The sequence below is a fragment of the Rhinatrema bivittatum genome, chromosome 1, assembly GCF_901001135.1.
Source record: "Rhinatrema bivittatum chromosome 1, aRhiBiv1.1, whole genome shotgun sequence".
NCBI classification, from domain to species: Eukaryota; Metazoa; Chordata; class Amphibia; order Gymnophiona; family Rhinatrematidae; genus Rhinatrema; species Rhinatrema bivittatum.
The window spans coordinates 580,437,927-580,463,681 of record NC_042615.1 but is presented as its reverse complement, the minus strand read 5'-3'; the positions used below and the strand labels follow the sequence as shown (position 1 = coordinate 580,463,681).

The 25,755-nt window shown below is 44.0% G+C and overlaps 1 protein-coding gene across 4 annotated transcripts in view; it reads right to left on the bottom strand.

Moving 5' to 3' along the window:
* The window catches only part of SPIN1 (spindlin 1), a 255,466-nt gene that overhangs the window by 38,295 nt on the left and 191,416 nt on the right, over nt 1-25,755 (bottom strand). For all 4 annotated transcript variants that reach the window (XM_029618305.1, XM_029618329.1, XM_029618321.1 and 1 more), the window contains one exon: nt 5,503-5,759. In XM_029618305.1, coding sequence (XP_029474165.1) covers nt 5,503-5,759 — 257 coding nt within the window. The remainder of the gene's footprint in view (nt 1-5,502; nt 5,760-25,755) is intronic.

Here is a 25,755-nt window from a genome sequence, read left to right as displayed (position 1 = left end):
TCACAAAATTAATAAACGAGAGATCCTCAGGAGGAGAACGCTTTCTACTCTCTGTAGGGGATGGTGGTGAAGGTAAATCCGTGTCAGAAGAGGTATCATCACCCCAGGTATCATAGGGATCACGCGGAGCTTGAAGCCCTGAAGGTCCTGGTTGAGGGTCCTGGATAGTAAGAGGAACCACCGAGGGTATCGAGTATAATCTCGATGGCACCGGTGCGGAAGATGGAACTGTAAATGGCATCGAGGGCATCGGTGCTGTCGATGGAATCGGTGCCGGCCTTGGAATCGGTGGAACCGAAGGATATATCGGTGGCGAGGGATGAGAAGGCACCGATAAGACCACCCCTGAAGGGGGAAGTAAGAACGGTGCTTCCCCTCCCGATGATAATCCAGTCAGAGACGGTGATGTTGTCGGTGCCACTGGAATCACCGATGGAAGGGCCTGTAGAAGCGCTTCCATACGGTGTAGTAGCGGTGCTAGTGTTCCCACTAGTGGCTCGATGGTCGGTTCCGTACTCGGTGGTGAAGTCGGTGCCGGAGTCAGTGCCGGAGGATGTTGGAACTTCAGCATCGCCTTTTCGATGGCCTCCTGGACCAGCCGGTCCAGTTCTGCCCGGAGACCAGGGGTAACAAGACCCGGCTCGACGGGAGAGGGAGGCTGAGGCTGAGCCAGAGGGACCACCGTAACCGGTGGGATCACGGCTCCCACACCCCGAAGGGGTGAAGGTTTCCTCGGTGCCTGCGAACGAGACGTGGACGGTGCCAGGTTCGATCGAGGCTTTTTAGTCGGTGGCTCTGTCCGTACGGAGGTCGATGTTTCTGGATCCTCGACGGGCCGAGACTTGTGCCGTCGATGGCGATGTTTCTCTGGTCGATCCCCTCGTCCATCCGGGGAAGGGACTGGAGTCGACGGCCGGGAAGTCATCGATGGTGGACGGTCACCGGAGGGTTGACGATGATGGTGCAACTTCGACGGTGCCGGTTCCGATGATGTCGATGCTATCGATGGCGTGGGGGTGCGAGCATGGAAGAGGAGCCCCATCTTCTCCATCCTGGCTTTGCGACCTTTGGGTGTCATTAAGGCACATTTGGTGCAAGTCAGGACATCATGCTCGCTGCCTAAACACAAAGCACAGACCCTGTGAGGGTCTGTGATTGACATAGTCCGGGTGCAATCCGGACATCGACGAAACCCCGTCGCCATGGCCTTAGGCCAAAAATTTAGTCGCGGGATTGGTGACTGTCGATAGGCCTCAAGGGCCAAATTCGACGTAAGTCAGCCAAAAACGGCAAAAAATTTTTCATCTCGCGGAGTTCCGCGAGATGAAAAATTAGTCGAAGGGAGACCCCTGAGGGGCAAATTTTTCTTCAGAATAAGTATTTCCGAATTCCTGTCAGGAACGTGGATAGGAGCTCCTTTCGCCGCGTGGCAACTGCTGCGTGGAAAAAAGAAGACTGAAGGGAGACCCCTGCTGGCTGCAGGGTCAGTGCCGTACTGGGCATGCCCAGTAGGGGCCAGTCAAAGTTCTGTTAAACTTTGACAGAAGTTTTTCCGTGGTGGGCTCCATCCTCGATGTCACCCATTTGTGAGGACAACCATCCTGCTTGTCCTGTGAGAAAGCTTATTACATCTGAACAACAGCTGTCATACATTATAACAGTAGAATACAGTCCCAAGCCTGAAGGGTTTATGAGGCTAAACTCACACATTTTAGATTGTAGAATAATAATTTTTTTTTAAAATATCTTTCTGCATATCTGCAACAATATGGCACACAGCTCTAGATGCTCTCAAAACAAGGACAAACAACCCACACCTGCCTTGCTATCAGAGGTAATCCAAGAGGACAATTACATTGCTAAGCACCAGGAAAAGCAGTTTTCGCCTTTGCATGACAAAGCTTCTCTCAGATTAAGGTCTACTCCGTGACTGAAATCTGATACTATAGCTGCAAGGTAGAATAGGGATTTTTTTCTTTTTTAAATCTTTTCAAAACTAGCAATCACTGCTTCCAAATGTCTTGTAATTCTCCTTGCACTCCCTGATAAAACAGCAGGGCTTCCTTCTTGGGAGACATATCCAAATATGCTGGTGAAATCAGTTTCTTTTTGGAGCAATTTTCTTTCCTTGGTCGGTCCTAATAAAAGTAGTGCTGATTTTTTTTGCCACTCCACCTGCAATATCCCCAGAAACTCACTATTTAGTAAATATGGAAATAAAAGGTTAACAAAAATATATAAGGCTATACCTTTTTTCTCGGACTGACTCAATACACATATGGGTTGCTGGTACTCCAGTCCTCAGGTCAGAACAGAATAGTAATTAGGAATGCTCTTTCTATAAACCAAAGAGAAACGTGGGGGCTCCAAAGTGTGTGTATGTATGTTGGGGGGAGAGAAGCGCGGGCTGGTGGGCAAGGGGGAAAAAAAACAACAAACCAAGAGTGATGTACACAGAGCCCATATTTTAAGTGGATCATCAAATTAATTCTTCAAAAGCACTTTCCAATTAATCCTGGGAAATATGGTGGGGAGGAAGAGGCGGCAGCTGCAGGTAAAGGATTCATCAATTATTTTGGCTTGTGCTAGCAACCCTCCCGCAACCGTTCCTCTCTCACCACCTAATTCCTCTTACATTCCCCCCCCCCCCCCCAGTCAATCCTCCTCCTCCCTCTCACCCTCTACATCCAAGTACTCTCGAGCTGATCACTTTTTTTTTTTCTTTGTAATTTGTATTTTTATTAGTACCAAATCGTATACAGAAGCGTAAACATCTCTTCATGATACAGAAGATAACAGTGTACAAAATAACATACATTACTCAATGCCGCTGGAACCACACAATATGTGCCTCCACAGACTGTCACAGAAACCGAAATCCCAGATGGTATACCTATCCTGGCACGGAGCGCCACGTAAAAAGGGGGAGACGGAGGCCCCCGGTCAGTGGCCGCACTGTCATCACGCTGTGTGGCATATGATGAACATAGTACAATAGAATATAATATATCAACACTATAATGTACAAACTAAGTGGTATACAATTTGACAATAAAAACTATGAGAACTCCGAATGTGTGCTTCCAAGTTATTGCCCCTCAGAACCGCAGCCCCCCTGTACCCCCCCCCCTCCCCTCCCGCCCTGCCTATGAGCCTTCCCACTCCTTTGCACCAGGAGTAAGGTAAGCCTGGCTGAGAAACAGGGTTGAGTCTGTAGAATGCCAGAGAAAGGAGGAGAACAAGTCTCCCCGTGAATGGTGTCAGTGGTACCGAAAACCGCCCTTACTACAATGGCCAAGCTTCCGGAGAGTCACTCCGTGAGAATCCCCTTACCGTAAGGTGCCCACACTTTTTGGAATTTAGGAAGCTGATCATATGCCTAATAGCGGTCAGGCGGCACCATAAGATATACTTTATCTAATCTGTTCAGAACATCACTTAAGGAAGGGGGTTCTCAGCTCTCTTCCACCATAACGCTATTTCACATCTGGTAGCTAAAGCCACCTGTGTCACCAAAGCCCTCTCTCCCAAGTGCTGCCCTCTTCGGAGTCCACCTGCAGTAAACAGAGCTGGGGAGTCAGAGTAATTGGAAATGTTTAAGGTGTTCCGGATATAATCCTGGATATGCGCCCCCATGTCAGTGCCACCCTAGGGCATTCCCACCACATATGAAAGAAGGTACCTATTTGGCCACATAACCGCCAGCAGTTAGCATTCGGGCATAGGGACATCCGGTGTAATCTATCCGGCGTGTGGTACCATCTATATAGAAGTTTATAGCCATTTTCTTTCAAAGTGGCTGAGAGAGAACACCTAGATATGCGCTGGTAACAAGTTTCCCAGATCTTCACAGTCGTAGTGCCGCCCAGGTCAGAGTTCCAATGGGCGAGATGTGTGTCAGCCACACCCGTGCCCCTATTCAATAGAGCATAAATCCTAGATACATGTCTCGTAACCCGATCGGCGTTCCCACAGAATGTCAGAAAAAGTGGCTGTTCCTGAGAGAACAGCTGTGATAGTCTATAAGTGGAAAAGAGGTGTGCAAGCTGCAGGTAGGTATAACGGTCTGATGTGTCTAAGTGGAACTGTGCCTGTAAGTCGGGGGAGCTGATCACTTTTCTGAAGCCCCTGCCAACTGATACAACTCAAACTCCTTCTGTATTTGAACCCTCCCTTCAAATAGCCCCCTTCTCCAAATATCCTAACAAATATCCCCCAGACCAGGGTCAGCAACAACATTTATCCTTGGGCCCCCAGGCCCAACAGTGGAAAATTGGTGAGAAAAAGAGACTGATTAGGAACAATATTTTTCTCTTGGGTTCAGCAGGGGGGGGTTGTAGTGGCAATCTTCCCTTCCACTCATGGCCTTCTCAGGAGCTTAAAGGTGATCTGCAAGTGGCAGAGGCATTAGTAAGGAAGTTTAGCATGGGGCTTGTGAGCCAGTGTAAGTTCGCAGGCTGTGCAGCTGCACATGTAAGGCTTCCTGTTACCACAAAAACCCATGCATGCAAGGGCAGGGCTACTAACAGGCCTGTGGAGTGTAAGTAGTCTCAGTCCCCAACCGACTTCCACTACTAATGCTGTTTCAAGACACTTGTGAAACATATTTGGGGTCACAACCTAGTTTGGAAAGCCTTGCTCTAATCCCTATAAAAGGGTACACCAGTTTCATCTGCAAAGGCCTGAGTCCTAGAAGTCAATGTGAAAAATACAGAAACCAACACTCAAAATATAGGCTCTCTTGCTATCAGAAGGGCCAACAGAATAGGATGTTTACTACACAGGAATGCAATTTGAGTAATCTGGGTTTTTTTGGTTTTTTTTTTTATACTTAAAGGCTCTCACCGCCATATAACCACCTAGGATAACAAAAACAGAACCAAAAAAAACCTTGATACAATAGGTCACACTAGAGCACCAGTAGGGTACTGGTTTCTCCAACAAAGCTGGAAATGATGCTGTCTTGTTCTGTTAAAGGTGCTGAATAAGCAACTATTACTATTTATGCTATAGCATAAATAGAACTTAAGCTTTTTGTGGATTTATTCGGTAAGGATCTAAGTCCAATTGGTGTGCCAAGCTAGCAGCAGAATCAATTCCTATCTGTTATCGGTAGTTACACTTGTAGAGCAGTTTCTGCAACAAAGCCGTTCGCTATCTCATGAGGTCTTAAGAGCTTCCACAGCAAGCTCCAAAGCCTCCAGCCCTGTTTGAGATAAGATGTGATCTCACATGCTCTATGCCACAGCATGGGTACCAAATGAAAAAACTAGCATCCTGATAATTTACAAAATCCTATATGACTAAATCCAAATGAATGAATGAACTAACAGAGCTCATAGGTACTGCATCTTATACTTCATGTATTATTTCCCTAACTTCCTGTACAAACAAGGCAGTGAACAATGAGGTAAGCTAGAAATGACCAGTCTATGGTAGATTAAATTTAGTAAACATCATACAAAAATTAATGTAATAGTGCTCAATATTCAGCACACTTACCCACTCTGTCAGGAAGGACTTCCAGTGCTGAAACTCTTTCATCTTTGTGGAGTTCTAGTCCATAGACACAGTCAAATCCATCATATTTGATCAGATATAAAGAAGGATTTACAGGAACTTGATCCAAAACTGTTCCTTTCCACTGTGTTACAGGTCCACTGCTGCCTTCTTTCCATCCGTGCTGTATTCTGCAGCCTACAATGTTTCTTCGAGGCTGAGAAATGGGTTTGCTTGGTCCTACATTGCTCCGATGTTTTCTGTATTAATATGAAAATGGTAAGTGAAAAACACAACAGCTTTAGAGAGCATGCTTTTGAATAGTGTTATATATTTAATGTGCCACATTGTCTCATACTGTGCATGTTGCCATTAGATACTTGGATTAAATATTTTAAAACAAATTCACAATGTTCTTTTAACAAAAGCTGCACAGTTAAGTTTAGATGTATTCATGCCAGAGTACATGAGCTAATCCATTTGATACTGAAGATCATAATGTCAGTGTTACATGATACTGACAGGAAAAAAAAAAGGCAACACAATCTGAGACTAAGCAGAAAGTATAAATGTAGTCTTCTCAGGTCAGTAAAGACTTACCATCCCAGATTTTTCTTCTCAATGAGCCAGGGGTACTAAATATTTCTCAGACACACAAAACCTAGGAAATAGACCACCACCACACAATGCTACCTAATGTCCACTACTGTACTCAAAGTATTAAAAGAAGGCAGGGAGAACACCTGCATTTAAGGGATCTAACACAGGAAGAAATTAATAAGTAAACATCACATTGAGTTTAGTGTCCATAACAGCAGCCTAATGAAGTCATCAACCAAGGGCCACAAACATCAAGAAATCATAAGCCACAAGACATGAATGTTTGAGAGCAGCATTTGCAGAAGATACGTCTAACCAGTATGTGTCTTGCAAAAGCTTGATCAGAATTCGGGTTAGCAGCCTTCATCTAGTCTTTTAGAGAAGTCTCACATTTTTCTGGTACTGTTTCCTGGAATGGATGTTCAATGACAGGACAGGGAACACTATAGTGACATGAACTTCATTCTCTTCATGTATTTGCATAGCAGACACTTAGAGGCCTTCAAACCTTTGTTTAGACCTTCAAAAGGCCATCTCCCTTTTACATGTAATATGAATTTGTACGATGTCATATATGTGCCTACATGGATTAAAAGGAAGGAAAGTCTCATTCAGGAGAAGGATCATGTGCATAAAAGTTGGGTAGATGTTACATGTCATTTTGCCCTTAGGGAATATGGCAAAAAGATGTACATGGCAGGGTAAATAGGAAGAAATCCATGTGTACCCAGCTATCAGAAACAAGACTTTAGTGGCAACAAAATAAATGGAATTAGAATTTAGTGGCTCAAAAGAAGAAGAAAAAAAAGCATAGTTCAAACAACTATATTAAGGCTCCCCAGAAGGGTTTTAGATTAACATTAAGGCAACACGGTGAATGTTGGCACATAAAAGATCAAAATGGCCAATCTTATCTGCCCCCAAGTGATGTTTGTGCACTTGCATAGACGTGCATACGAGTTCCCACATAAAACCCCAAAATTCTCTTGCTGCACTTTTTTCCCCTAACTGACCTTCCCACATTTTTCCTACCACGCCATATCCTCCTGTTATAGTGATCGCCTGCAGATTCTCTGCTAGTAAGGCCTTTCCATTTTAAAATTCAGCCTCCCCATGCTACCTGAAGTTTGGATTTATCTCTGGTCCTTCCAGAGGCCCAATAACACTACTGTTAAGCAAATCTTCTTTACAATTCTAATTATAAACAGTGTTCTCGGTACACAACAGGATGAATTAGTCATGAAATGTGATGTCTTTCGATGGCGCCGCACAGACCCATGTTCCCTAGCTCAGAGAGATTTTGCTTTGTTGAGCATATGCAGGAGTTCCTGTGTGGGTGCTGCCTCATGAGCCCTTCAAGTTGAGTGTAGAGCTGAGCTTTAGCTCGGGTCAACTCTCCAGGGAGGTGGTCACATATCAAGCTTGGCCAATTCATCCTGTTATCTATGAAGAACACCGTTTACAGTATCAACAAGGCAGGCTGAATTAGCCATGACACATGGGGAGTCCCAAGCAGAGAGTTATAGCGGAGCAATAACTAAAAAAAAAACAAACAATGCAGACCCCACAGTGGAGAGTGGACTACTATGTGAACAGGCTGCACAGAACTGTTCGACTAGATATATCACTTCTTGAAAGACTGTCCAGAAAGAAATGGAGTAGGAAGATGTCTTCAATAGGCACAGTTTGCAGATGAACCACTGAGGTAGGTAGCCATGGCTCTCACTTGAGCCTTGACCCAGTATATTCAGAGGCCAGCTAAAGCAGTGTTGCCCACCCCTCTTCCGGAGGCACCCAGCGTATGCAAACCTCTCTCATGCATTTTCACTATGGATATTCTGAAAACTTCAACTGGTTAGGTGTGCTTCCAGGAGAGGATTGGGAAATATTGAGCTAGAGTATACTAATGAGTGATAAAGTTTGCTAGCCAGTTGCACAAAGTGCACTTGGCAACTACTATACCCAATCTGTTAGGAAGAGACAAAAAGTTGAGAGGCCTGACAATGTGATTTAGTTGTCTTGATAAAGAGGCAAGGCCCTTATGCAGTCCAAACACAGGGCTCTTCTTTTGTGTGCATACGGCCTCGGGAAAAAAAGCAGCAATACAATTGCTTGATTTATATGAAAAGCAAAACCACTTTTGGTAGAAACTTAGAGTGGTGGTCAGCACTCACTGCATTGTAGAACTGAATACATGACAAGTAATGCACTAATGTATGTGTCCACACTGATATGTGCAATGTATGTATGTGCTCATCTGTAAGCCACTTAGACCCTCTGATAATGCATCAAATTTCCAAACAAAATTAAATAATGCTTAAGGCTCACAGATTCTTCTAGCTGACAAAATATCAACTAGGAATACAGCTTTCCATGTGAGGAAGTTCAAGAAAGCAGATTCCAACAGCTTGTAAAGAAACTTCATAAGCTATGCTAATACTACATTGAGATCCCATGACACTGGTGGCTTGGCTATCAGAGGCTTTATATTCCATAAACCTTTCATGGACAAAGATGAATGTATAATGATTTTCCATACATTTGAACATGGTAAGCTGCTATGGCACAGAGATATACTGACTAATTATAGTAATGAGACTAGAGGAAGAAAGGGAGAACAAGCACTGAAACAACTCCCTTGGATTTGCAAGTGGATGGGTCTAGTGCACTCTTGACACCAGGACAAAAAGTGTTTCCATTTAAAGTTGTAAAACATTTGGTTGAAGGCTGCCTGGTGGAAACCAAAATGTCTTCAACTTCCTCACATAGTGATAGTGAAGCAATTAGGGAGTGCTGAACATCTGTCAAGTTGAGAGGGAAGTTTTAGATGATATAGATGGCCTTCTTGATTGGAACCCAGAGGGCCTGATTGAGAAATCGACAAGGTATGAGAACCACACTTCTCTGGGCTATGCTGAACCTGAACTTCTGAGCTCTTTCTATACTCTTTTGGCTATCAGACGTGGCAGAAAAGCATACAATAAATCTACAACTCATTTGAGCAGAAGAGTATCTGGAATAGATCTGTACTTGCTTTGAAGAATGGAGCAGAATCTTTCCACTTTCCTGTCTCCAAAGTGAATAAAAATCGACTGACAGATGCCCCCAAACACTGAATAACTTGACACTGTCTGATGCAGAGCCCCCTCGTGAGGATGAAACACCACTGAAGCAATCTGCGAATGAGTTGGAGATCCCAGGAAGGTAGGTTGCCTGGAGGAAAGCTTTGTGGGTGCAAGCCCCCTCCTAAATTCTTGATTCTTGGCCAAAGGTCCATGATCCTGTGCCTTCTTGCTTGTTGGAGAACATGGCTGCTTGATTGCCTGTCGGGATGAGAATTCCCTTACCCTGAAGGGGATGAGAAAAAGGGCATATCCAAATCGTTCAAAGCTCCAGCAGATCAATTTGAAAACAGTCATTCTGTTGATGACCTGGTTCCTTGGGTTCAAAAAGGACACATGTGCGCACCCCATGCCAATGTCACTTGATGGGGGTAGTAGTCGAAGGGGAATGCCGATCTTCAGGACTTTTGGGTCTAGACATCAGTGAAGTGATCTCTTCATTTATGCTGAAATATCACCACTGGGAATGATAAGGGCTGAAATAACTGGTCCCACTGAGTACGGAGGTCCCATTCAAGAAATCGCATATGCAGATTTAGGGGAACTACATGAACCACAGTCATGTGGCCAAGGACAACGAACATTTCTGTGTCTGGGACTTAATCTTTCTGTATCAGCTGTTGCACAAGGTATTGGAAGCAGAATGCTCACTCCTCCAAAGTCTATCCTTGCCCCAGTGAACTTTGTTTGGGATAGGACAAGATTTGATTTTTGAAAGATCACAACTCCAGTGACTGAAGCTGGATTGTCTTCTACAGGGAGTGCAACACTCCCACCTTGGGGAGGATCCTATCACTAGCCAGACATCCAGGTAAGGGAAAACAGCCACCCTGATGAAGATGTGCTGCTATTACCACTAGGTACTTGGTAAAGATCCTTGGTGGTGCTGACAGCCAAAAAGGGAGCAATCTGTACTGGTAGTGAGAGAAGTCCAACACAAAACAAAGGTAGTGGCAACGGGAGGGAGGGATGGATGGATGGATATGTGGGCATACCTATCTTTCAGATCCAGGGCACACATTCAATTCCCTGCTTCAATGAAGGGCAGGTTAGTATGGAAGGAGTTCATTTTGAATTTTTCCCACAAAAGGCTCTGGTTCAGACTTCATAAATCCAGGATAGGCTGCAATACCCCTCCCCCCCCCCTTTTTTTTTGGGTGGGGGGAGGCAGCAGAACTCTGCCACCTTGGTCGCTAGGGACAGGTTCTACTGTCTGCTGGAGAGAAGCAATTCCACCTCTAGACAAAGCTAAGTCAAGTGAGACTGACCAGATTGAGGGCTGAATAATGGGGTAACATCAGGCAGGATAAATGCAACCAGTAACCAGACTCCATTATCTGGAAAACTCAATGGTCCTTGGTGATCTTCTGCTACTACTCTAGGTAGAAATGGATTCTCCCCCCCTACTGGAGAGGTCAAGGTCTGAAATTTGAAGTTGGTCAAAAATTAGTCCCAAGTTTGGGCTACGCCTTTTGCAGCACTTTTAATTTGCATTTCTCATGTTGATGCCCACATGCCAGATGTTGCTGTGGAGCACTGATACTGCTAGAATTGGTGGGAAAAAACCCCCAAAACATTTTCAAGTGAAGTAATGTAGAGATTACTTACCTGATAATCTCCTTTTCCTTAGTGTATGCAGATGGACTCAAAACAAGTGGGTAAAGTGTGCTCGTGCTAGCAGTTGGAGACGGATCTGACGTCAGCACGGGTACATATACCCCCGCAGGAAGTGCAGCAATTCAGTAATCTTCCTTGCAAAAGCTTTATGGATATATGTGTAACTGACTGATCGATAAAATGAACAGGATTACACTGACCGATTGATAGTAGCTGGAGACCACCAGTGTTCTCAACCAGAAGGCGTCGACACCCGGCAGGGTGGACACCCTAGATAAGAAAACATGGCTTACCATGAGTCTGTGCATCCCCATGTATATCGGCAGCCGGGCAGGATGCAGAGTCCATCTGCATACACTAAGGAAAACGAGATTCAGGCAAGTAATCTCTACATTTCCTAGCGTGCAGCAGATGGACTCAAAACAAGTGGGATGTACAAAAGCTACTCCCGGACTGGGTGGGAGGCTGCCCGAGGTCCGTTCAGGATTGCCCTCGCAAATGCTGTGTCCTCCCTGGCCTGGACGTCCAGACGGTAGAATCTGGAGAAGGTATGGAGGGAGGACCACATTGCCGCTTTACGTATCTCTGCAGGCGACAGCATCCTAGTTTCTGCCCAAGAGGCCACTTGAGCTCTGGTAGAGTGAGCCTTGACCCGTAGAGGTGGTGGTTTTCCCGCTTCTACGTAGGCTGCCTTGATAACTTCTTTGATCCAGCGGGCGATGGTTGCCCGTGAGGCCGCTTCCCTTTGCTTCTTCCCGCTGTGAAGGACGAAAAGGTGGTCCGTCTTTCGTACTGCTTCTGACATTTCCAGGTATCTGGACAGCAGCCTGCCGATATCGAGATGGCGTAGTATTCGACCTTCTTCCGACTTCTTCAAACCTTCCGTGGTAGGCAAGGATATGGTTTGGTTGAGGTGGAAGTGTGAGACTACTTTGGGTAAGAAGGAAGGAACCGTGCGAAGATGGATAGCCTCTGGAGTGATTCTGAGAAACGGATCACGGCAGGACAGCACTTGTAGCTCTGAGATGCGGCATGCTGAGCATACGGCCAGCAGGAACACCATCTTCAAGGTTAACAAATGGAGGGACAGGCCTCGAAGGGGTCTGAAGGCGGGTCCCGCTAGAAATTCCAAAACTAGGTTGAGGTTCCACAGGGGCACTGGCCACTTCAGTGGCGGGAGAATGTGTTTGACTCCTTTCAGGAAACGTGAAACGTCTGGGTGTGGGGCAATGCTGTTGTCGTCACTCCGGGGACCGTAGCAGGATAGCGCTGCCACTTGACCCTTGATGGAATTGAGGGACAGACCCTTCTAAAGTCCATCTTGCAGGAAATCCAAAATGATAGGGATCTTAGCGGCATGTGGATTGGTGCCGTGAGTTTCGCACCAGGCTTCAAATACTCTCCAGATCCTTATATATGTTAGTGATGTGGAGAACTTGCGTGCTCTGAGGAGTATCTATTACCGGCCCCGAGTATCCTCTTTTCTTCAGTCTAGCCCTCTCAATGGCCAGACCGTAAGAGAATTGAGCTGGATCCTCGTGGAGGATGGGACCTTGCCGCAGCAGGGGAAATGGATTCCCTGCCAGTAGTCTTCTCATGTCTGCATACCAGGGTCTTCTTGGCCAGTCCGGGGCCACTAGAACTAGGCCTCTGTGCCGCTGAATCTTGTGTATAATGGCGCCCAGCAGGGGCCATGGAGGAAAGGCATATAGCAGGATCCCCTGAGGCCATGGCTGGACCAGGGCATCGATCCCCTGGGATAGAGGATCCCGCCTGCGGCTGAAATATCTGGGTACTTGAGCGTTGGACCTGTCCGCTAGTAGGTCCATGCCCGGCGTCCCCCACTGATCCACAATCATCTGGAAAGCTGTGGGCGACAGCTGCCATTCCCCCGGATTTAGGCTTTCTCTGCTGAGGAAGTCTGCCGTGGTGTTGTCCTTCCCGGCGATGTGGACGGCGGAGATGTCCTGTAGATTTGCTTCCGCCCAAGACATCAGGGAGGCTATTTCTAGGGATACCTGTCTGCTTCTGGTTCCGCCCTGTCGGTTGATGTATGCCACTGTGGTGGCGTTGTCCGACATCACGCTGCCCGCTCTGTTTTGGAGTCTGTGGGCAAATCGCAGGCATGCTATCCTGACTGCCCGTGCCTCTAGTTGGTTGATATTCCACCCCGACTCTTCTCTGTTCCACCGCCCTTGGGCGGTGACTTCTTCGCAGTGTGCTCCCCCCATCCGTTCAGGCTAGCATCTGTAGTGAGCAGGGTCCAGGTTGGGGGAGGACATTCTTGACCCCCGGCTCATGTGGCCGGGCTGCAACCACCACCGTATCTGATTCCGCACTCTGGCTGGTAGAGGTAGGTGTACGGTGTAGTTCTGTGATAGTGGGCTCCACCGAGATAGGAGGGCGCCAAATACATGTAATACTGTATTTAAACAATTTTGTAGGACCACTGCCAACCGAGTCTGTATGTCAATCAGACCCAATGTGTGGGGGGGGGGGGGGAGGGTCGGGGGGGGGGGGGGTCACATTACTTTATTATTATCTATGCGAATATTCCTTAAGATTCTATAATTTTTCTAATAAACGATAAATATTGTCACGGGAAAATGTCTCAGAGAATTCTCTGAAAAACTAAAGTTTGTGCTAAACATCAACCGCTCTTAGCTGTCAATAAAGTCCCAATGCAGTCAATTAAAATCCAAAAATGCTATAATACTTAGCTCAAAATGGAGTTATGAATGAAATCCCAACGTGATCACGTTTCAGACCACCCAGGTCCTGCTTCAGGGGTCAAATCCTCCGAATCCTCCAGAGAAGAGCAACATCCAATTCCAAAAAATCTTCCCAAACTGGCAACTGAAATGGTGTCTTGCAAAATCTCTCTTTGGCGGTCTGATTTCAGGCCCGCTAGTTGAACATGGCCAGATTGCAGGGCATACATATACTTCCTCCGGACATGACGTCAGGCTAAATGTCAATCAAATACGGCGTGGGAGAGAGTCCTCTTTAAGGTAGTCTCAATTGTACGCTCCTTACACTAGACAGTTTTCAAACAGGTCGGCGCGGTATCATTATGCAACACAGAGTTCCCAATCAAGTCGTCCTAGTTTGGAAAATATGGCTCTAAATGCAGAAATACCTCGATACTCTGTTGCATAAAATCCAAAACGCCCCATCGCATGACACCCTAAAAAGGGGGGGGGGGGGGGGAGGGAGATCTCAAAGAAATTAGTAATTAAACACTGGAATAGAGAACCCCCACTTGTCTATATAGACCTACTTAATATAACAACTTATATTAAGGTATACCAATTGATTTTCTCGTTAAGACCCAGCGGATCTACTGTCTGCAAGGTAAAAATCCAGTATTGTTCACGCTGACTGAGACGTTTTTGAATATCTCCCCCCCGTATTCCTGGATACAATTTCTCAATAATGGACCATTTAAGGTCCCCGAAATCATGCTGTGCTGACAAACAGTGCTGAACGAGGGGAGCTGTTAATTTAGAATTCTTAATACAGCTACAATGTTCAACCAACCTCGTTCTTATCTTCCTTTTGGTGCGTCCAACGTATACAAGATCACATGGACATTGAATTATGTATACCACACATTCAGAGTCACAAGATGTGGCAGCCCCAAGATTAATAGTAATATCTTGGGTAGGGGATTTCCACTGCTGTCCTACTATCGCTTGGGTGCACAGATCGCACTTCCCACAAACTTGATGCCCACCTCCTTTCAAACTGGGTAAGGAGGAGTCAAATATTGATTTGACCACCAAATCTCTAATGTTCTGAGCTCGGGAGAACGCAAATCTCGGAACAGTTTAAAAAACTCGATGAAGTGTCAAAACATGCCATTGAGATTTAATAATCTGTACTACATCACGAGAATGTGCTGAAAATTTCAACACGTCACATCCTGGTTAGACGGTTGTTGTTTATACTGCAACAATAAATCTCTGTTAGCATATAAGGTTCGCTTGAATGCTTTATTGATAACAGATCGCGGATAACCTTTCTGAGAGAATCTGGTTTTCATCTCAGACGCTTGTAACAGATATTCCTCAATATTAGAACAAATCCTGCGCAAGCGCAGAAATTATGACACAGGGAGACCATCTTTCAGTCTTCTAGGGTGATAACTTGAATATCGAAGAAAGTGATTCTTGTCCGTTTCCTTCCTATATAATGTAGTAGCAATTCTGCATCCCTCTCGGACCAGACTTATGTCTAAAAAAGCAACCTTAAATTGATGATATTGGGCTACAAATTGTAAAATGAGAATTCTGGTCGTTAAGCCAATGTAAGAAATTCTTAAGTTCTTCCTCAGAAGCAGTCCAAATGCACAACACGTCATCTAACGCTTCCACAGGATGTATACAGATAAGTTTCCTCAAAATGAGCCACATAAATGTTGGCAATATCCGGGGCCACAGTGGCCCCCCATCACCACATCTTGGAGGAAGAATTTATCATCAAATTTGAAAAATTTTTGTACAGCACCAATTCCAGAAGCTGAAGTAGAAAACCCGTGGGTACCCTATGTGGGCAGGGACGGGATCAAAAGATATTCCTTAAAAGATCAAAAACTTCTGCTTGAGGTATGTTGGTATATAAAGAAGCGATATCTAACGTCACGAGCCAACACTGTTCAGGTAAATTGGGTAACTCTTGAAGCAATCGCAGAACATGAGACGTATCATGAAGGAGCCTCAATCACATATGGTTTTAGGAAAAAATCCAAAAAGTCCGACAGGGGTTCCAAAACAGATCCTCTTCCTGCCACAATGGGGCATCCGGGTGGTGATCTAGAATTTTTATGAATTTTCGGAAGAGTATATAGTACAGGATGAACCGGATGCATCCTTTTTAGTGCACGAGCTTCATGAGAGGACAAGAAGCCTGTACAGAGTCCTTCAGTTATTATATCTTGGATAGTGTCTAAAAGTTCCGGTGTAGGATCATTCTGTAACACTTGGTAATACTCAAAACCACCTAATTGTCTATTGATCTCTGCAACGTAATCCGTGGTGTTCTGTATAACAATGGCACCGCCATCAGGATTACGAAGTTGGGCTTATTTTGTAGTGATCAGAGGCCAACAGTCAGGGCAGGCAACGATCAAAGAGTGGGTTAGGGTCCATAGCAGAGGTCAATACCAGACAGCAGGCAGGAGAGTGGTCCGGGTCTGCAGCAGATAACACCAGGCAAGCAACAGAGAAGGACAGGATGGACAAGGAGGAGCAGGACAAGGCAAAGAAAGGCAGAGAGACAAGGAGCAGGGCAGAAGGCACAAGCCAGCACAGCAAGGCAAGACAACATTGAGCAAGGTAGGAGACTTGTTGCTGAGTGGGGTCTGGGAGCATGGCTGGGGTTTTAAATCCCCAGGCCTTGGTGATGTTATCCTTCTGCAATGATGCTGGTTTCTTGCTGCGTGCCCTAGGGATTGATGTGACGTGGCAAGGTGAGAGAAGACAGTGACTGCAGTATTCATGGCACATGGAGAAAGCATCAGGCAGTGACTGGGGTGAGTGCGGCCGGCCAAACGTTATAGCTACACTACTCCAAACCCAATGATTTACTGAACTCTATATTTAAAGGTCCCACTTCCTGGACACCAGTGGGCAGGACACAAAATTCTCATTTGTAAATTCCATAGGACTGAGTACACTGGGATCACTGAGGATTTTTCTGGAGTTTCCAGGATCTGAAGAAAACCAAAGACCTCCATGTGAGGCTCCTTGTCCTTGTGAATGCTGACACCAAAGTTCTTTCCCAACTTATCTGAAAACTGAATAAGAGATCTTCTGAAAGTGAAGAATGTTCATGAGGATCAAGATGGGGGTCAGAAGGAAACACCAAACCTTCCTCTGATTTGAAAGAAGGAACATTATTTATTTATTTATTTTTATTTATTTAAGATTTTTATATACCGACGTTCATCAGGGATATCACATCGGTTTACAGTGTAACTGAAATTGGCGCCTGGGAAGGCGTTTTACATCGAACAGATATAACGAAGTAACATGAAAACAATTGAGGATGCGATTAACATCAAACAGAAATAACGAGTTAACATGAGAACAAAAGAGGGGGGGGAATAAGGGCGGGAGATAATCAAACAAAACGTTATGAACAAAATTTACAGAAATTTACAAATATATATAGAGTATCAATATATACAAAATATTCATAAAAATAGCAATGTCCTAGAAGGACAATTGTGTAGAGTTGGAAGAGGGAGGGGAGGGGATGGGAAGGGGAGGGGGTGGAGGTGGATAAGAGGGAAGGAGGGGTGGAGGGGGGTTAAAGGAGTAAGCGAGCTAAGAGATAAGGGGCATGTAGGACGGCTGAACGGAGGGGGGGCGAGGATGTACCTAAAGGTGGGGGTGAGGAAAGGGGAGGAGGGTAGGTGGGGATGAGAGGGGAAAGAGAGGAAGTTAGGTGTATGCCTTGGTGAAGAGCCAGGTCTTCAGCTTCCGTTTGAATGTTTTTGTGCATTCTTCTTGTCGTAGTTCGACAGGCATAGTGTTCCAAAGGGTAGGCCCGGCGATAGAGAGCGCTCGGGCTCTTGTGGAGGTAAGTTTGTAATGTTTGGGGGTGGGTGTAGGCATGGAGGCGAGATGTTGGTGTCTGATGGGCCTGTTGGATTGGTGGAGGCGGAAGGATTCATTGAACCAGTCTCCAATGATGCAGGCAACTGAGGCGGGGGTCCTCTGTTGTCTCGAAGTGGAATATTCATGAGATGCCTTCCGACTGGCTGGACTCCACAGCGAGAGCATGGCAAGGACTAGATTCCACCCATGGGAGCTCTGGAAGGATGAACCTCAGCACAGCAGCAAGAGGAATTCTCTATGGAGGAACAAATCCAAAACTCTGGACAGGAGGGGTTGAAGAGTGCCCTCTTTGTCCCTAGCTGCCAGCAAGGCAAAATGTTTTTAACAACTCTGCCTCCTGGACTATGGGCTGCTACATCTTCTGACCAGGAATTGGGGGAGGAACATCTTCTGAAACCAATAAAATTCATCCTGCTGAAAAACTCCCTCCGGCAAATCCTTCCTGGAGTAACTGAAGTGGGGGGTGCATGGAAACCAGTGGCACCATGGAACAAGTTGGGTCATGTCTCCAGACAAAGACCTTGTTTGAAAAGCTTAGACAGCAACACCTCTCCCCCATTTCTAGGGTGGGAAGTGAAGCACATCCCCTCAGGACCTCCTGTTCTTCTTAAAAGTGTCAAATGCGCCAATTCATGTTGTGCTGACTAAATGAACAAATGCATCAGTTGCAGTTTTTACGGTCCTTGCTCTAAGGCCTGATGCTTTGGGGGCTCAGAGGGCTTGTGGGTCAGAGCTAGAAACAGTATCAGCACCAATGGAGCCAGGCCACAATGTGTTTATGCAGCAGAGTGCATCGGGGTGGACCCTGAATGTTGCTTTGACAGCATCTATTGTGCCACTGGCTCCAAACAGTACTTTTTCTTTTTAGGTACCACCAAGCCTCATGGGACTCACGGTTGGGCTCAGACTCCTGAGTCTGGCACTTCTGCACTTTACTCAACCTGATGAGATAGAAAGCTTCAAGGCCTGCACTGAAGCAGGATGGGGAGCTCCTGCTTGATTCAGTACTGGGGGAGCTCGATGAGGCTCTGCTCTAGGAGCAGCAGCTGTGGCTCTTTACAGACCTTTATCTTCCAGGCTCTTGATCTGAGTCTGTGGGGACATCCAACCAAGCTGGCAACAGTTAGGTATACCATGGTCAGGCCAGAGACATCGACAGATGTCATGGCCGTCTGTGATAAGACATTTGCCACACACAATCTCTGAAAACAATGATAGCAATCTTCATAGAGCATGTGTCTTTTTTGAAGCACAAAAAATGCTGTGGAGGAGCAGCCGAAGCAGCGAGCAACACGAAGGAAATGAGACGTCAAAACTAAAATCATGAAATAAATTAAAACAGAGAGAAAGGGTACACTGTATCCGTGTGGTAGCTGAAATGAAAAAAAGACTGAAGGGCTTATGGGGCAGCGCCCACCTGGGAACTCTCATACACACTAAGTAGAGCAAAGTCTCTATGAACTAGGGATGTGAATCGTTTATCTGACGATTGAAAATATCGTCCGATATTTTCAATATCATAAGATATCAGGGGGTCCCCGATAGCGATAGGAAACCCCACGATTAATTTAGTGGGTTTTCTTATCGTTATTGGGGGGGGGGGCGGGAAGAAAGGACACAACCTAAAAACACAACCTGACCCTTTAAAATGAGTTTAGTATCCCCCCACCCTCTGGACCCATAGGCACAGGACATCCGGTGCACCTACCATGTGACAGGGGCTGACCAATGGCACCGATAGCACCTGTCACATGGTAAGAGCAAAGGGCCATCGGCGCCATTTTGATTAGTGGCAGCCGACAGCCTGACCGCAGGACAATGCTCACGGGACCCCCGCTGGACCACCAGGTATTTAAAAATTTGGGGGGGGGGGGATACTAAACTCATTTTAAAGAGTCTGCTGTAATTTTTGGTTATCGGCTCGGGCACAGCCGATAAAAAAAAAACCCGCACTGCAAGATAAAAATTTTACGATGTGAATCTGAACCGGAATCCGAACAGATACCGGTTCCGATTCACATCTCTACTATGAACTAGGAGAGAAGGGTTGATTTGGCACCAGATGACATCACCCACGTCATGGCTAATGTAGCTCTGCTTGTCAATGGAGAACTGCTATTCTGTGCAGGTTACCAGGAAGCACAATATTGTTGGGTGCTGAACACACCACTTTCAGGTTACCCAGTACTTCATTCCCACCGTTTTGCCACCAGGGATTGTCTGCTTTTTTGAATTCCATTACCATTTGTGTGTCTTCAACTTCTTCTTGGATGGTATTACATGGAAAAGTGTTTTCTGAATTCAAGTAGTGGTTGAAGGTTTTGTAGCTAGGATTCAATGCCAAGACGTGCAGATTTGTGCATTTGGGGTGCAGTAACCTTAAGGAGCTGTATATGATGGGGACACACATGGCTTGGAAGAGAGACCTGAGGATGATACTGTGATGATCTGAAGGCAGCGAAGCAATGTTACAGTGCAGTGACAAGGCATCTTAACATCTTTCTAGCTCTGGCCATCACATTATCACTCTGTTTTGCTATTTTGAAGTAATTTCCTACTGTCCATTGGGAACTGGTTAAAAGATAGAAAACAGAGTAGGGTTAAATGGTCAATTTTCTCAATGAACAAAGGTGAAAATGGAGTGCCCCAGGTATCTGTACTGCTTTTCAACATATTTATGAATGATATGGAAATGAGAACAGCAGGTGATCAATTTTATGGCACAAAATTATTAGAAGCTGATAAATCACAAGACTGAGAAACTGCAAGAGGATATTGTAAGAATAACCATTCAAACGGCCACATTAAATTTAATCTGCCAAGTGCAAAGTGATGCACGTGAGGAAGAGCAACCCAAATTATAGCTACATAATGGAAGGTTCCACATTAGGAATTACCACTCAAAAATTAATGGATATGCTACTGAAGGAAAGGATAATTATCTATCTTCAATCTGGTGGGTTGCTGGATCCAAGGCAGCATGCATTCACCAAGGGAAGGTCCTGTCAGACAAATCTGTTAAGATTTTTATTGATTGGGTGACTAGAAAATTGGATTGAGGAAGAGCGCTTGATGTGATCTACCTGGATTTCAGCAAAGCTTTTGGTATGGTCCTGTATAGGAGTCTTGTAAATAGAAGGAGAAGCTTGGGAGTGACCACCAAGGTGGTGGCGAGGATTACAAACTGATTGATCAATAGGAGACAGCATGTAATGGTAAATGGGACCTACTTGGAAGAGAGCCATGTTAAGCAAAGTGCCACAGGCATAGGTATTGAGACCGGTTCCGTTCAATATCTTTGAGAGTGACAATGCGGAAGGCATAGAAGGTAAAGTATGTCTATTTGCGGATGATTCTAAGATCTGCAAATGAGCGGACACGCCTAAAGGAGAATGAAAAGTGATTTAAGCAAGGTGGAAGAGTAGTCAAAGATCTGAAGATGGCGAAGCAATGTCACAAGGTGATAGCTAAAGGCTGAAGAATGCTGGGCTGCATAGAGAGGAATAACCAGTAAGAAAAAGGTGATAATGTCCTTGAACAGGTCCCTTGGTGAGGCCTCACCTGGAGTATTGCGTTCAGTTCTGGAGACTGTATCTCAAAAAGCATAGAGACAGGATGGAGGCGGTCCAGAGAAGGGTGACAAAAATGGTGTAGGGATATATAATCACAAAACCTATGAGGAGAGGCTGAAGGTTCTGGGTATGAATACCATGGAAGAGAAGAGGTGCAAGGGAGATATGATTCAGACCTTCAGATACCTAGAAGGTTTCAATGATGTATGGACTTTGAACCTTTTCCATTGGAAAGAAAACAGAACTAGGGGTAATGGAAAGAAACTCCAGGGGGGATAATTCAGAACCAGTGTCAGGAAAAATTTCATCATGAGAGGATGGTGGAGGCCTGGAATGCCCTTCCAGAGGAGGTGGGAAGGAAAAAAAAAAAACAGTCAAAGAATTCAAAGGGCATGGGATGAACACTGTGGATCTCAAAAGGCTAGAGGACAAAAATGAGATAAGCGTGTGGGGGGGGGGGGGGGGGGCAACTTGCTGGTACGGCAGTTACTATCCTTAGCAGAAGGCAAGGAGATTACTACCCTTAACCAATATGATTTGATACTTTTAATCCAAATGCAACATTGCTCCCCGCTTAGATGGCAGGGGGAAAAAGGCATTGAATTCAGATAACCACAGAGGGCCTCGACTTCCATGGTCTGGGATACTGATAGGCAGACATAATGGAAAAACGCACAGGATTGTTTCTTCGGCCAAGTCCATATGCAGAGGACATCAAGCAGCACTGACTCATACATTGTTTAGTGCCTCTACCCACCTTTAGGCTTTGTATATAGTACTTTTTATGTTATCAACCCACATATTTATTTCCAAGTTATTTTCTTCCTGTTCCTTGTAAGACATTTACTTGTCACTGTTATTGTTCAAAATGTAAACCGAATTGATCAGTAATTCTGTTACTGGAAAATCGGTATAGAAAAGTTCTAAATAAATAAAATAAATACATACATGGTTGTAACCTGCACGGTGTGGCAGATACTGCCATGGGAAGCTTGCTGGGCAGATTGGATGGACCATTGGTCCTTTTCTGCCATCATTTCTAGGTTTCTCTGATTCATAGGGTTCCAACTGAAGCTTGATAAAACAGGCTTTGGATATGATGAGAACTTTAAGTGCCACCTAGTATAATTTCCACTAAAGTGAATTACAGCAAGATTAACTGGGTTTACAGATACATAAAGAACTAAAACTCTGGTATGCTCTCAGTAGTTCCTCTAGTCTTACAAAGAATAAGGCTAAAGTACATAGCTGGATAGATCTCCCATTTTCTTTCAATGAGGAATTGCTTTTGTGAAAATGATTGTAGCTCCTAAATGACTATGTGCTACAGATGCTCCCATTGACCCTTCACCAAAATATCAAATTAGTTACTGTGATCATTAGTATTTTATGGAGAGGGAAGAAAGCAAGAATTAATTCTTTCCAGAAATTAATGTTCCCAAGGGATGAAGGGGGCTTGGGAGTCCCCAATTTTAAGTTTTATCATTGGGCATTATACTGTATGTTCTTACCTATAAACCACCCTGATCTTGTTTTGGAAGGATGGTGTATAAATACTTGTAAATCAGCTCATGTTGTTCTTCCCTGCTTGCATGGAGCAGCACATACTTCAAATTTAAAGAGGAACAGGCAGTTTTTGTCAAAACATCTATAAGTATTGAGTTCAAAAAGTTTACTTTGCATCATAGGCAACGTTAAATAGCAAAGTTTTAATTTCTTTTTTGAAAGCTTTGAAATCAGTAGACATCCTTGTTCCATAGCCTAGGACCAGCAACAGAAATTGTTTGCTCACAGACCTCAGTGAGGTTTGCCTTTGCAAAGAAGGTACTTTCAGTAAGTCTTTATTGGATGAACAAAGCTCTCAGGGGGCTATACAAATGTAGCGCTGCTCCTATCCAATCAATATCTTTGTTAGTGATAATCTTATGAATTAGTATCAGTATCTTGTAATGGATGCATATTGAACCAGTAACTAGTATAATGAAGTTAAAGAAGGGTTAATATGATCAAAGTGTTTGCTACCAGTAAAATCATGAGCTGCAGCATTTTGTAAGATTTGTAGTGATCTCAGGATACTAATAGGAAATCCAAGCAACAGAGCATTAAAAAATTAAATAGAAAGATAGCCTGATCTGGCTTATTTACTGAATATGAAGACCCCCCCCCCCCCCCCAAAAAAAAAAAAAAAGGTTCAATGTATGGATCAGTGCTTACAAAAAAAAAAACAGGATTTACACATTCCAACTTGTAACAGATTTCTAAACTGAAAAAACAAGAATTTAGCTGCTAACACTATCGGGGTTGGGATATAATGCTCATCCTAATGTTGGCCCTTGTACTGCCAAGAGTGTGCCTGTTTGTACACTTATTGTAGCTAATTTCAGGCCTTTTACAGAAAAGAAGATCTAGATTCAATTACAATAGAAGCTGTTACAGAAAAGTCCTTAGTATAATAAAAAGCTCAAAAAACCTAAGGAAGTGTAGTTTAGTTTATTATATTTGATGGATTGCCTTTCTTCACAGCGATCAAGCCGATATATATTTACAAAAACAAATAGTTACTTTACAGTAAGTTTAAAAATAAAATTAAGGACAATAGAAGCAGTTATAACTAAAATCTAAAATACTACTAGAGATAAGGACCCCTCAGTTAAAGAAAGACCTAATCAGTTAACTATTTACCTAGTAAAAAGATTAAGAGTATTTACACAAGACTTTCCAAACAAAAAATCCACAAATTTATGCATAAGGTTAGCCTGACCCAGACTGGTTCTCAACCCATCATTTGATTTTTATTTTTTTATTTTTTTATTTAGAGGAATAGCCTGAATTATTCAATAAACAAATTATGCTCTAGGCAGATAAAAGCCAAAATGTACACCCATAATTATATAAACACAAACTGAACACCACTGAGTATCCAGATATTCTATACTTGTGGGACATGCTTGTGTGTTATCTTTCTGCAAGCATAAAACCAGACAGTGGAAAGACCATAGACATAATCTTGTGGGTCTGAGAAATAGATAATGGACATTATTAAAACTTGATTGGATGAGATTAATCATATTACAGCATACATTTTGTTGGTCTAAGAGTGGTCAATTCGATCCATGAGGACTAACCAGCCCAGTCTAGTTTTCAGGCTAGCTACGATGAATATGCATGAAATTGTTTTATATCTATAACTCACTTTTTCAAATATAGACCTGCTCAAGAAAAGAACAGAATAAAAATATATAAAATTACATAAAAAGAGCAAACAGAATCATTCAAAACAATCATGTTAATTTAAAAGAAAAAATCCCTCCAATACTAAAATCCAAGTTAATAATCTGGTAGAATCCCTGCCTCAATTAAAATATCAAATTCAATTTAAAAAGCAAAGCTTTTATTTAAAAGTTTTAGTCTGCACAGTCCAAGGTACTTGGCAGATTTCAATACATATAAATATGCCCAATAAAATTCACACACAAAAAATAAAACAGGCAATAAAAAAACCAAAAAAAAAAAACCCACCTAAAAAAGGAAAACTAGACAAATAAAAACTGATCAAAGACTAACCAAAAACGGACAGATTGTCATTCCCTAGCATATAAGTTTCAGCCATGTTTCTCAACACTGATCAAGTCTGTAAGCATGCTAAAAGAAAAAAAAACCCACACTTTTACCTGCTTTCTAGATGTTGCATTAACATTGAATAGATCTAATTTCATTGGGTAGGTTGTTCCAAATAGGACCTGCTACAAAGAAGGTTCTCTCTTTTCTCTCATCTAGTCAAAGGGTGGGTAAATATTTTGTGCTGGGGCCACATTACAAGTTATTGAGTGTAATAAAGGCAGGGGAGGGTAACCCCCCCGCAGCTTCTCAAATCAATCAAATCTCCAGCACTTGCTGCAGACATTTCAGTACCCAGCAGGCTTAAAGCCCCATTATTTTTAGCACCCGAAGAGCCCCTTAAAATCATGGATACCAGCCTCTACCAAAATCAGAAAAACCTTCAACTCAAGAGGTACAATGTGTTTTCCCAGCTAGCAGACAAATTCACCTCATTACAAATGCAGAACACAGATATTCGCCAAATAAAAATAGAGGCTAAAAAATTGGATTGGAAACCACTAAAAGCCAGACTCATATGTAGTGCAATAATGCAAACAAAATATCACCATGCCTCAAAACAATATCAAGAAATATAAATAAATCTTAACAGTAAGGAAACCATATTAATAAAAAATATTTTAAATACAGACAACAAATAGACCACCACCAAATAATTAAGAATAAGGATAACCCCCCCCCCCCCCATTTAAACATCTCCCAAAATCAAATATTTCAAAAACAGCAGACAAATCAAATACCCAATAATTAAAACTAATGAAAAAAAATTCCCTCTCCATACATGGAAACCTCATTTTCAGTCACCCTGAGATTGTAGAGGATTAGCAGGGTATACACAATCGTCCTCCTCTTGTATCAACACATGTTAATTCATATACACACATGCACCCTTCTACCCTCTTTTCACTCCCCTCCTACTTCATCCTTTTCCTTTCCCCCTCCTTCAGTCATTCAACCCCTCCCCTCCCCTCTCACTCACCTTCCTTCCCTGTCAGTCGACCCTTTCCTCCCCTTTGTCATTCACTCTCCCATTCAATTCCCTTACCTTCCCCCATTCCCATTCATTTCCTTCATTTCCCACCCCTCCCATTCACTCTTACCCTC